The 13,620-nt window shown below is 47.8% G+C and overlaps 1 protein-coding gene across 4 annotated transcripts in view; it reads right to left on the reverse strand.

Annotated features, from left to right (window-relative positions):
- Positions 1 to 13,620, reverse strand: part of AKAP1 (A-kinase anchoring protein 1) — a 156,927-nt gene that overhangs the window by 97,826 nt on the left and 45,481 nt on the right. For 3 of the 4 annotated variants that reach the window (XM_082245276.1, XM_082245277.1, XM_082245278.1), the window contains exons 2-3: positions 9,986 to 12,128; positions 2,301 to 2,417 (exon numbers count right to left, since the gene is read on the reverse strand). In XM_082245276.1, coding sequence (XP_082101402.1) covers positions 2,301 to 2,417; positions 9,986 to 12,104 — 2,236 coding nt within the window. In that variant the 5' untranslated portion in view covers positions 12,105 to 12,128. The remainder of the gene's footprint in view (positions 1 to 2,300; positions 2,418 to 9,985; positions 12,129 to 13,620) is intronic. The other variant, XM_082245279.1, reaches the window with a different exon arrangement.

Raw genomic sequence — 13,620 nt, forward strand, 5'->3', positions numbered from 1 at the left:
GAAAACTTCCAGAGAAAACTGGCACACAACTCCCAAAAAGTGAAGTTGCTGGAGGGCCCGCAATATCAGAGGCAAAGAGGCGGTAGGCCGCAAAAACCTCATCCCCAGGACACTACATCCTAGACCAACAGTAATCCCACTTTAAAACAAACAGTGGGGACATCCCATTGCTTGAGAAGGCCTTAGCTGGCTTGGTCATCCAGGAATTACAATGAAACTGAGTGGAGGACTTCCCTTTTGGAGACAGGTCTGGCATGGATGAAAGGAAGTCTTCCGAAACCCACAAGTGGCACACTTTGCCATGGGTGCCTTCATTTTTTTTGTCACTGAGCAGGATTGCCATTTCCACCTGCCTTAATAAAAACGAGTCAGTCATTCTCCATCAAACTGAAACCCAATTTCCTATAAACTCCATAGACCAATTCTGCATACTGATGAGCCTACAAATCTATTACACATTAGTGCAAGTCTACAGGGACGAGTCTTGTAAGATTGCTCCTGATGGATCTACATTCTCTAATGAGAATTTAAATCATGGAAATCTTAGTAAAATTTTCCTCCTGATCCTCTTTACCACAAAAGTCTGGCTGAGAAAAACCACAGCAGAAAAAAGCACTGTAGAAGGCTGACTAGTGAAAGCAATCAGGCCAAGAGAAGCCAGAAGGTATGGAAGGTGGATGCAAGTTCCTATTTAACCGAAGCTAAGAGCTTCTTGCAAGCAGAGGTAGATGCCTCCTTCTGAAGTCCCCCCTGTGCAGGAATTAAATAACTGTTTAGCCAAGGATGAACTTAGCTTTGGAGCAGCCCGCATGCTTACTCTTAACAGCTGCCCTGAAGGTCTAAGACTTTAGCCTTCAAAAACCAGAAAAAAAAAAAAAAAAAAAAGAGCATGGAACGCTTCTGTGCCAGGCCAACCAGAGAGACCCTGGGAGAAAAATAAAATTCAAGTAGCTGCCTTGCTTCCCCACCAGGTTACAAGCAAAAAGGTAATCTCCAGGATGGAGGAAACAAACTGAGGTGAAGGCCTGGAGAACCTTTTTATCCTTTGATCTGGCAATGCGTTCCCACTACCCTGGTGGGAGAAGCTCCATATCTCAGAGGCTGTCCTGGAAGACAACTTTGGAAAACACTCCGCCCTCCAACAATGCAGAGACAGAACCCACCATAAAAGACCTCTTGGGTTAGGGATGAAATCAGATCATGTCCAGAGAGAAAAATAAAAAATAAATGAATTTGTCTCATGCCATAGGAAAATTTAGTTGAGTCATGGAGTGAAGTTGAACAATACCATGAATCTCACCATGCAGCTCCACAGGGAAGGCCAACATTGGGATTGGATTTACTAAAACTGGCTCTGCAGTTTTTGACTTGAAAGACATCCAGAAGGCCCAAGCACTCAAAGCGAAGTGACAGAATCAGATTACTTCTCAAAGTTTATCCAAAATCCTCTGCATCGGGATTGACACACTGGAGCTCAAACCCTGAGAGGTCTATTCTTGCAGAAGCAAATCCTTCAAGTATCCAATGATTGAATACCTCCAAGAAAAAACACCCAGAAATATCACAGTGATCCTTGTGAATACTTTGATTCGAGGCATGGCCAGCAGATAAAAGGACCTCAAACCTATAGTGACTGTTGCTCACAGCAAAGTAAAACACATGTGGAAAAGGGGAATGTAAATATGCATCCCTTAAAGTAGTAAACCCTCATTTTCTTTAGAGGGCCCCCAGGTGGGTTATGCCAGAATGTGGTAGAATGCAAAGCTTATAAACACCTTATTGGCAGATGTACCTGTCAAAAGGTGCCCTCCAGCACTGTGATGTGATCAATACAAGCCCTGGCGTTTCCATTTTTTGCCCAGTCGTTCTTCTGGGTTCCATGTCTTTGGCCGATTGAATGCCTGAGCTGCAACAACCTCACTCCTACACATGCGCACGGGAGTCACATTGTCGCAGATATCTGGGGCCGTAAATGTTGGCCAAGCAGCAATTTTCAAAAAGGTTTAAATACTACTTTAAGTCTAGGGATGCCAAGAAGTCTTTGTTGAAGGGAGGCAAATAACTGAATACATTCCACCCAAAACTTGAGAACCAATGAAGGCATTTGAGATCTACCTCAGAAGAACTGGCAGGGGCAGACCTTCATGCAGTGACAGATTTATCTGCAGGCTTGAAACCCTTAGGTTGCATCAGATGTTAAGAATCCCCTGAGCCTGAGGGAATGGGGGGAAAAACAAACATTTTGATGCGGAATTAGGTGAAGACTTGTACTGTTGATCAATTTTGCATAGAGTACTTACCCCCCAATGCAACTTTAAAAGGAATACAACCTGTGAAGAACTCAAAAGAATGTCTCCCATGAAGGGTGGGCGTAACAAGGTCACACATGCAGTCCCAGTCCAGCTTGCGCAAATAACCTATAGAAAGGCATGCAGATCTTTAATCCCCTCCTCACTAAAAGCCCATGCAAAAACTGTTTCAGTCAAAATAGGAGAAAATAACGCTTTGCATCGCATACAGTCGGTAAACCACATTCCAACAAGTCTTCAGAGATGGTCAGTTCAGCCACAGCTGTAATCTGGATAACCCTAAATGGAACCTCCAGACATACTGGCCTGTCCATTTACTGAACAGGGAAAACCTGCACTCAATGGCTAACAGACTTTAAGGGTTTTCAGTATTTGGCAAAAAATGTACCATTAGTAATAGTTAAAAAAAAACCAAACATTCTAATTCAAGTAAAATATACAGCAGAAAAAAAATAAAAAAAAATACATTTGTTCTAAGGAGAAATAAAGCATAAATAAGCAGGCGTGGGAGGGATTGTACGCTGTAGGGGGCTAGCCTTTAGATTCTATGCATAGCCAAAACTACGGGGGGGGGGGGCGCAAGGGGAGAATTTGCCCCAGGTACTGCATTCAATGGGATTCTGCCACCACCAAGAAGAGGAAACTGTTTTAAAACTCTCTGGCTGGGATCTGTGGAGGGATGGCAGTGCAGTGACAACTCAGCCAAGTGAGCAGAAGACGACCATGAGCAAAAGGAAGCTTCCACCACTGGCTTCCTCTACTGGACTCTGCATTAGATGGGTCAATCAAAGCCCAGCAGAGGAGTAGAGGAAGTCTTGCTTTCCGCTCTTTGTTTACAAGTGGCAGCAGTGACCATCTGAGCTATCACTGCATTGGCATCCCCAGCATCCTTCCAGATAAGCCAGGGCCTGTCCCTGCATCTGTCTGGAGAAAGAGCAACAGAACAGTGGGAGAGGAGATGATTTAACTTCTAGATTCTAAATGAATTAAGTAGCCACGTATTAAGTTCCAGTGTCCCCTCCCCCACTGACTGGCAGTGGCCCCAATTTTCCCCCACTGAGTCCCAGTGCCTCTCCAACCCCCCAATGAGTCCCAGTGCCTCTCCAACCCCCCACTGGCCCCTTAAGTACTGATCACTCACTATGGGCTTTGGTGAAATATCAGCTCTGTGCTGAGCAGCTTCCTGTTCATTCACAAACCGAAGCATTGGAAACATTTTACGATGCTTCAGTTGTCAACAGTAAGTTGCAAAGCACAGAGCTGATATTTCACCAAAGCCCCCCCCACCCAAGGTTTTTAAATTGTAAATAAAATCTACTGACACTACTGCCCTTCTGACACTGTAAGGGGTGCCAAACTAAGTCTTTGCCCCGGGTGAAAGAATGTCTAGCTTGACCACAGTTAGTGTCAGTTTATCTTGTATGCGGCAGTATATCCCTAGGTTGCTTATCTAATAAGCAGTGACCCTCAATAGACACATCAAAATAAAGAAAAGAAAAATCAAAAACATGCTAGTTTTATAAAGGAAACCACTGCATAGACAAATATGGAAAATTTTTACTGAAAGAGCATCTTTAGTGCAGTATGCAAATAGCTGGTAAAAACTGAATTTTTGTAAAATCTTACCTGTAAAATTCCTTTCTCTGAGTCCTCCGACAGTCGCCGCCTCTTCATATTCGTCACAATGGGGTTAATGACCTTTGCTCCGTAGGAGTAGCTAGGCAACAGAATATGTCAATATTAAGGCTTTTAACATATCCCACCCCCAGGGGGTGGTCCCCTCAGTCAATACCCTCCTACTTCCTGTATCCATACCTCAGTTTCAGTGGAATAGCAGTAGAGTATCCAACCAAACCCCAAAAGAGGGGCGGGGGCGGCGACTGTCGGAGGACTCAGAGAAAGGAATTTTACAGGTAAGATTTTACAAAAATTCAGTTTTCTCTTGCGTCCTCCGACAGTCGCCGCCTCTTCATATTCTTCACAATGGGGACATCCCAAAGCAGTGCAAACATGAGGGGTGGGAAACGCAGCCGCGCCTAAGGCAACGCCGTCTCCACATCAGAGAAAGGAACCTTGCCAAAGGAAGGAAACCAGCTGGGCAGCATGGAAAAAAAAAAAAAAAAACTGCTCAACAGGAGCAACAACCCAGGAAAAAACAAATAACCTAGGGATAAAATTATATCCCAAACAGCCAAGGGCCCAAAACAAGGGACCCTAAGGAACTGCCGCACTAAGAACCTTGCGGCCAAAGGAAGCATCAGCCGATGCCTGAACATCCACCTTGTAGAACTTCGTGAAGGTGTGAACGGACGACCAAGTCGCCTCCTTACACACCTGGGCCACCGAGGCCCGATGATGACAGGCCCAAGACGTACTCGGAGATCTGGTAGAGTGCGCCTTCACAGGCATAGGAGGAACTTTTCCCTTCAAAGCATATGCCCGTTCAATGGTCTGTCTGATCCATTTGGCGATGGTAGAAGCCGACACCGCCATGCCCTTCCGAGGACCCTCTGGAAGGACAAATAAGGAATCCGACTTGCGAAAAGATTCAGTCGATTTCAGGTAAACCCTGATCGCCCAAACATCATCCAGGGAGTGCAAATCCACCTCCTTCGGATGCTTGGGCTTCGCGCAGAGCGAAGGTAGGACAATATCCTCATTGAGGTGAAAATCCGAAATCCTCTTCGGAAGAAAAGGGTTAGGTCGCAAGACCACCTTATCCAAGTGAATGACCAGATACGGAGACCTGCAGGACAAAGCTGCCAGCTCCGACACCCGGCGAGTCAAAGTGATCGCCACCAAAAAGGCAACCTTCTTGGACAACGAGATCTTTCTGATCTGTTCAAAGGGAGCATGTTGCAACACGGACAGAAGAAGATTCAAGTCCCAAGGAGGTAGGGGTTCCCTCCTAGGAGGGACCAGATGTCGCCCCCCTTGGACAAAAGTGCTAACCAAGGAGTTAGATGCCACAGGACGTTGAAAAAGAACGGCCAACGCAGACACCTGACCCTTGATCGTAGCCAGCGCCAAACGCTGGTCAACACCCGTTTGAAGGAAGGACAACACCCTAGACACCGAGTACGTGCGAGGGGAATGCCCCCTGGACTCACACCAGGCAAAATAGGCCTTCCAAGTACGGTAATAGACCTTCCCCGAGGAAGACTTCCTCGCGTTGATCAAAGTGTGAATGACCTCAGGGGAGAGACCCCTATCCTTCAGGACCTCGGTTTCAACAGCCAGGCCGTCAAAGCCAGCGACCGTAAAGCAGGATGGAATATCGGTCCTTGAGACAGGAGATCTTCTCGAAGAGGCAGACGTCACAGGGCATCGACCGCCAGATTCACGAGGTCTGCGTACCAGGACCGGCGAGGCCAGTCCGGTGCCACAAGAATCACCGTGTGCGGTTCCGAGTTCAACCTGCGAAGGAACCTGGACAGCAGTTGAATCGGTGGGAATGCGTACAGCAGTCGGTACTGATGCCACGGAGCTACCAACGCATCTGACGCGTCTGCCCGAGGATCGCGTGTCCGTGCCACGAACCTTTTCACCTTGTTGTTCAGACGAGACGCGAACAGGTCCACATCTGGAAGACCACTTCGCGCACAACATCTGGAAGACATCCGGGTGAAGTGACCATTCCCCCTGGTCCAGGGTCTGGCGACTCAGATAATCAGCTTGCCAGTTCTCCACCCCCGGAATGTGAACTGCCGTTATCGCCGGGACGTGTGTCTCGGCCCAAGACAGAATGTCGGCCACCTCCCGAGCCGCCCGGGCACTCCTGGTGCCCCCTTGATGGTTGATGTAGGCCACCGCTGTGGCATTGTCAGTCTGCACCCGAACCGGACGGCCCTGCAGCCTGTCCGTCCAACGTCGAAGGCAGAGATTTATCGCTCGTAGTTCCAGAATGTTGATCGGAAGGGAGGATTCCTCCACCGACCAAGTTCCCTGGGCGGACAGAACACCCAGAACACCACCCCAGCCCGACAGGCTGGCATCCGTGGTGACCACCGTCCATGAGAGAGGACGAAAAGACTTGCCCCCCGACACAGTCGGGGACTGGAGCCACCACAGAAGATCCCTTCTGGTGCGATGACTCAATGAAATCTGGAGTTCCAGAGATTGCGGTCGCCCGTCCCACCTGGACAGGATCTCCGCTTGGAGACCCCGCGTGTGAAACTGGGCGAAGGGAATCGCCTCGAAAGCTGAGACCATTAATCCCAAACAGCGCATGCACGTCCGGATGGACGAGCACGGAATGTACATGAGGGACCTGACTTCTTCCTGAAGAGACCTGAGTTTGTCTCCCGGCAGGAAGACCTTCGCCTGGACCGAGTCCAGAATCATCCCCAGGTAGGGAAGACGAACCGACGGGCACAGCGTCGATTTTGGAAAGTTTATCGTCCAACCAAACTCCTGCAGAGTCTGCATCGTGACGGACAGGTCTGACACCAGACCCTGATTGGTCGCAGACCGAACCAGAATGTCGTCCAGATACCCCAGGACAGAGATGCCCTGGGCTCTCAACAAAGCCAGAACCGGTGCAAGCACTTTGGTGAACACCCGTGGAGCCGAAGCGAGCCCAAAAGGCAGCGCCACGAATTGGTAATGATCCTCCGCAATGGCGAATCGAAGGTACCTCTGGTGACCCTCGAAAATGGGGATGTGAAGATACACATCCTTCAAGTCGATGGAGGCCATGAACTCCCCCGGAATCAGGGCAGCCACCGCCGACCGCAGGGATTCCATGCGGAACTTGCGAACCCGCACAAAGCGGTTCAGAGCCTTCAAGTCCAGAATCGGACGCACCTTGCCCTCCTTCCTGGGCACGGTGAACAGATTGGAATAGAACCCCCGAAATCTGTCCCGATGAGGTACCGGAACCACTACTCCCTGAGCCCTCAGGTCCCGCACCGCCAGGTGCAGATCCCGCAAAAACTCGATCTTGTAGCCAGATCGAACAATTTCCTGAACCCACCTGTCCCGAACACGGGCCAGCCAGGGTTGAAGAAAACCGAGCAAGCGTCCCCCCCCACCCCAGAACCGGGTGAGGGCGCCCCTTCAGGCCGCACTGTTGTGGGCAGCGGATCCGGACTGGCCGGACTTCTGCTCATCTGTCCACGCCTTCTTCTGGGGGCCTTGGCCTTTGAACGGCTTACCCTTATAGTGCGACCGAAAGGCACGAAAGGAACCCTGAGAGGGCCGAAAAGAAGCGGTCTTCTTACCAGGAGCCGCCTTAGCCTTGTGGGATTGGGGCAAGAGCGTGCTCTTACCACCCGTGATCCCTTTAATCAGTGTATCCAAGGAATCGCCAAAAAGGCGAGATCCGTTATAGGGTAGATTAGCCAAGGTCTTGCGCGAAGACTGGTCCACAGACCAACACTTCAGCCAAATCAGGCGGCGTGACAACACCGCCACACTGTGCACACGTGAAGCCAACGGTACTATATCCAAGTCCGCATCACACAAATAAATGACACCCTGATGGATTTGATCCACCATAGCCAACGTCTCTGGAGGGGCAGAGTCAGCCACCAGGACGCGCCTAAGCACCTGCGTCCAACTTGCGACAGCCTGAGCTGCCATAAGTGAAGCAAAAATAGCTTTGAGCATAGAACCGGTAACCGAATAAGTATGACGGGTAAGAGACTCCAGCCTCCTGTCCGTGGCATCCCGGAACACCGGCGTATCCTCAGCAGGAATCGCAGTGGACTTATTCAAAACCGCTACCGCGTGATCCACCGGAGGTGGCACACACCAACGTTCATCAGTAGCGGGAAAGGATAACGCAGCTTGAACCTACTTGGCACAGCAAAAGATTGCGCCACTGTTCGCTAACAGCGCGCTGAAAATCATCAGTGCAAGGAAAAACCTGTGAAGATCTGCGTTTCCGCTGCGTCCCATAGGAGGCTAAAACAGCAGGAGGACATGGCTCATCCTGCAAACGCAGTGTTTGTTTGATAGAAGCAACCAATTCATCCATGAGTGCAAGCTCTTCAGACGAGCCAGGGGGAGAATTATCAACCCCTTCCACCTTAGCCTCCACTTCTGATCCCACAAGATCCAGGGAGGAACGGTACCCCGATAAGGAGACCCCAGCCATAGCAGCCCCATCACCCTCACCCTCGGAATCAGAGGAAATTGAAACTCTGGGCCGTTTAGCAGCCACAAGCATTTGCACCTGAGGAGCAAGGTTAGCCACAACAGCAGCCAAATCACCCCCTGGGGGGGAAGCAGCAGCCCCCTGGCCTCCCACCAAAGTGAGAGGAAATTTGCTTTCCTGAGAATCCATGCCCCCAAAAAATTTTTGCAGGAGAATAAAGGGTAACTGCCCCTTTAAAAGCGCGGTCAGCGCAGCCCACCGCACTCACACACCAGCACAAGCCGACCCCCACAGGGAAAAAGTACACTCAGGCAAGGATTCAGGACAGAGAGGATAAAACCTGCAGAGACCACCGCTGCTGCTGCCTCGATCGGTGCGCCCAGGAGAAGAGGAAGTGATGCAATACAGGGCGCTCTATTGAAGCCTATGGAGGGCTACAAGAAAATGGCCGCCTGCAGTGCCAGCATGAGGCCGGAGCGATCGCCGCCAAAATGGCGGCGTTTGGCGCCGAAAACGCCGCTCCCGCCCACAGTGAAACACCAGTACACATGCAGTACAGTAAAAACAATGGCGGACCGCAGCAGCGGTCGCCGCAAGTATGCACAACATGATCCACATCATGCCCCGCAGCACACAGCCTGTCACACAGTAAAAGACAGCACACATTCTGACAGAGACAGTGCAGTATAGCCCCCCTCCTTGCATTCCACAGAGTGCAGCTAAGACAGATAGGGAGTCCAACAGTGTGAACAGGGGCAGGGTTACACAGTCCCAGACTGACACCCCCCAAACAGACAGGTCCCCACACAGAATACACTTACCTCTTAAATGGCGTGGGGAACCCGCACAAGCGATCAAGCCACTGCACATGGGACAGGGAGAGTCGCAGCCAGGACGCAGGAGAACTGCGGAGCGATACTGCAAGGCGTCCAGTGAGGTAGCCACCTCACCATAGCATCCCTGCAGCGAACAGGGATGGGTCGTTCATTGTGCCAGGAAAAATACCTGACTGAACGCTCGATGGCAGGCTGGGAAGCCACTGACCCACAACCTGCGACCAGGGGGGCCAGCCCGAGACCCAGCCCGCACGATCCTCTTCATCAGAACTAACTAAAGCTGACAAAAGTAACAGCTAAGAGAGAGAAAAAAACTCAAATAAAATCAAGAAAAGAGAAAAGGCTGAGAAAATGCCCCAGCATAGAAACATCCAGCTACTCCTGACAAGCTAGACATTGAAACTGAGGTATGGATACAGGAAGTAGGAGGGTATTGACTGAGGGGACCACCCCCTGGGGGTGGGATATGTTAAAAGCCTTAATATTGACATATTCTGTTGCCTAGCTACTCCTACGGAGCAAAGGTCATTAACCCCATTGTGACGAATATGAAGAGGCGGCGACTGTCGGAGGACGCAAGAGAAATAACATCTTCTAAAATAAAAACCCAATGTTAAAAATTTTAGCCCTCTGACTGCAGTTTCTGAAAAAAACTAGATAGCACAAACCTATAGTCATTTTTATTATTCAAACATTTCAGGAATTATTAAAATTAGGAACTGGTGATGACCAAATCTCACCTCCTGAATGATCTGACTCAGCAGTCAAGGGTCCTTCGCTGTTTATGTCCGGAGAACCTCTTTTTATATCTCCATTACTGAAGAGCTCCTCTTTTTCTCCACATGTAACCTTCTTTGGTTTGTCAATGGACACATTAAAGGTTTCCCTCGATAGCTCAATCCCTGAAGAACTCAGCGAGTCATAACCAATACTAAGAGTGGATAACACCGTGCTTTGCAAAGGATCATCTATGTTGATGCCTTCTTCAGATGTGCATACGCTAAGACTGGAATCCTCCAAAGCAGGCTGACACTCCTCAAAAAAATCTAATCTTCTATGGACTGGACTAAAGTCGGACTCCAATGACATCTGATAAACCGTTGTATTAAGTGTCTCATGTTTTTCTTGCCTTTGGTGCTCTAGACAGAAATTCATCACTTCTGTATTTCCAAGGTCTTTACTTTGTGATATTTCAGAGTCATAAGTACAGTCAAAATCTATTAAACCCAATGTAAGGTTTGCAGAAACTAAATCCTCGTCACTTTCTTGAACCAACTGCTTACTCTCTGTACTACTTGTTTGCACATCCCTATTCTCATCAAGAACAAGACAACTGCTATCAGACACCTCACTAACCGAGCTAGACAAAATTTCTTGTCTAGCAGCTACAATCACTTTTGAAATTAGGTTTATGGCTAGTTGTTCAACTATCTTTGCCTCATAGTCTCCCAAAAATGTTTTAGTATTTTCTTCTTTTAAACCATCAACTATTGGACACGAATTCTCATATTCTTCATTTCTATCAAGACACTTGGAAAAAGCATCCAGTAAATTAGTACAATTAGCCTCTCTGACCACTTCAGTGATGGAGGATGTTTCACAACTGTCAGAGGGCTCATCTGTTACAGATTCTACACCCTGTAAAATATATTTTGCTTCAAGAGGAGTTTTGGTTGTCAAGTCCAAAGGATTATAATGCGTTACCTGCTCAGACAGAATGCTTTCTAAAGACTGGGTTTCACAGAGAGCGACATTACCTTTATATTCTAATCCGATTTCATCATTTAAGGCCTGGCAGCACTGTACTACATGGCTTCCTGCATCCTCTACCTGTGTTTCAGCCACAGAGGGTTGTACATCTACCTCTTTGACAGAAACTGTGCTGGTTATATCAGACTGTGTAATATCCTGACTGTGTAAGCATGGTTTTCCAGATTCAAGTTTACAGATGTCATAGCTGTGCTGATTTAGGGTATCACAGGCTATTTCCCGAATTGGATTCTGATCATGGCATGCTGGTACTATTAATTCTGAAGATGCTGAACAATTTTGTTCTACTTCTGTGGACACTAAACCCCTCTCTACAGATCCTGCCTGTGGTAGGGGTGACACAGTATTTACTATGTTCATTTCATTAATATAAAACTGAACACCGTGCTCTTTAAGCGGCAAATAATTCTCAGAGGCAAAAAGTGTTTCAGTCTGGGTGCACATTTCTTGCAATTCAGAATCCTCATTGTCCCTGCTCTGTTGATCATCAATTACTTTGAGGGGAAACTCGTGAAAATCACCTGCCTGGCTACATTCACAACGTAGCTCAGTGGATATTGGACACACATCATTTAAAGCTGTGTCAGAATTAGGTTTTGCAGCTTTATTTCCATCAAGCGACTGACTGAGAACTGAAGATGTGCAAACCCCTACTTCCTGGACTTCTGCTAACACATTTGCCCTGGAGCGGTCAGGGCTTTTACTTTCAACAACTTCCTGATCAGCAAATCCCTGTGAGACGCCCACTTTTGCAGTTTGTAGGTGGGATTCTTTCACCAAGTCATCCTCAACCCTGCAGCAAGACTGCATTATGTACAAAGAATGCTCCTGTGCACCCAAAGACAAGGAGCATGTGCAGTCTTCTTCCAATACAGTCTCCTCCTCTTCGTCCTGCTGCACAAGTTTAGCCACTGCACTACTGTGCATTTCTTCTACTACATCTGTCTCGACCTTATCCACACAAGCAGGTATCTGATCAGGTTTTGTACTGCATTTGTCTTTCTTTCGTGAGAAGAACCACCAACAGGCAAGGAGTGCCAGCACTCCAGGTAGCGCATAGGGTGTTATGGTGCGCACATGTAGACCCATCTTTCAAAGTGCTCTCTCAGATACCTGGGGAAACAAAGAAAAAAAAAAAAAAGTCAAAATGTAGCTAAAATCTTTGCTGGTCATTAAAGACTAAGTTAACCCAAAATTCCCTGATATGTGCCTGTGCCATGTACTTGTAAGAACAATGATCCAGTTTGCTTTGTATTGCTTCCTTAGTGTGAAGGACCTGGTGAACCTGCCAGTCCCTCTATCCTATTAAAAACGTGCCACATTAGGTAGGAGAGCGAAGCACAGTCAACTTTCTAGCTGTGCTGGGAACTCTGTCTGCTCCCCTCCAATTACCAGACTTGTGCTTACATGCCTTCCATGCACAGCTATTCACTGGGAAGACCAGTGCTCTGCAGTGTCTCCTTCCCTAGCTCTCTCAGCTCTTCATGCAGCTGAGAACCGAGGGTAAGCGATTTAAAAAAAAAAAAAAAAAAAAAAAAACACAACATAATAAAAGTCGGAACATCCAACAAGCAAATTAAAAAGGTTATGGCAACATTGTACAAACACGTCAATGACATCCAAGAGTGTCCCATACATATGCACAGCCATCCCAATATATAACAGCTTGTGTCAAACAAGTGGGTTCAAAGTAGCGATCACTAGCAACAGTCATGGGAGAACATGAACTGTAAAATAAAGCATCCAAGGCATTTTCGGGTTGTCCCGATCAAACAGAGAGCAAAGCTAATAGAGCAGAAGAGAAAGAGGAAAGGAAAAATGGAAGGAAAAAAAAAAAAAAAAAACACAGGAAAAAAAAAAAAAAAAAAGAGAAGAGCAAGTAAGAGCCCGTCCCCCAATGCAAATATAGCATACCTCCCCGCGTTCTGGAGATAAGCCCCCCACGAGTGCCACCCACGAGTTCCACACCTTCTTAAACTTTATGAGTGTCTCTACGAATACTAGTCCATTTTTCCCTAACCATGATCCAGGATATTTTAGGTTTAAGCCCCAGCTCATATTAGTGGGATCACGGAGATCGTATGTAATTCGGAGCGCACTGCTCCTAAATGACATGCGATCTCCATGCAGTGCAAAAATCAGCCGTGCACTTTGTATGGCTGAATTCGCACTGCATCGGCGCTAAACACGGACCTGACTTTTTTATCTGCAGCAGAATCGGATCACATAGTGGTTTACACCATTGCGATCCGATTGTGCGAACTTGAGGATCGTTAACTTAATTGACACCCCCTGCGTATTGACACCCCCAGCGTATCGCATATGGCAGTGTGAACTGCCAGAGGTGCGGATGCGATATCACGCTGCATATTCGCAGCGTTCACCGCATCTCACACAAATGTGAACCGGGGCTAACCATCACAATATTAAGGACTGGCGCCTTCCAGCATCCCTCACATTTTTGTAAATATTTTATTATATTTCATGTGACAACACTGAAGAAATGACACTTTGCTACAATGTAAAGTAGTGAGCGTATAGCTTGTATAACAGTGTAAATTTGCTGTCCCCTCAAAATAACACACATCCATTATTGTCTAAACAG

The sequence above is a fragment of the Pelophylax lessonae genome (assembly GCF_965119305.1).
Source record: "Pelophylax lessonae genome assembly, chromosome: 2".
NCBI classification, from domain to species: domain Eukaryota; kingdom Metazoa; phylum Chordata; class Amphibia; order Anura; family Ranidae; genus Pelophylax; species Pelophylax lessonae.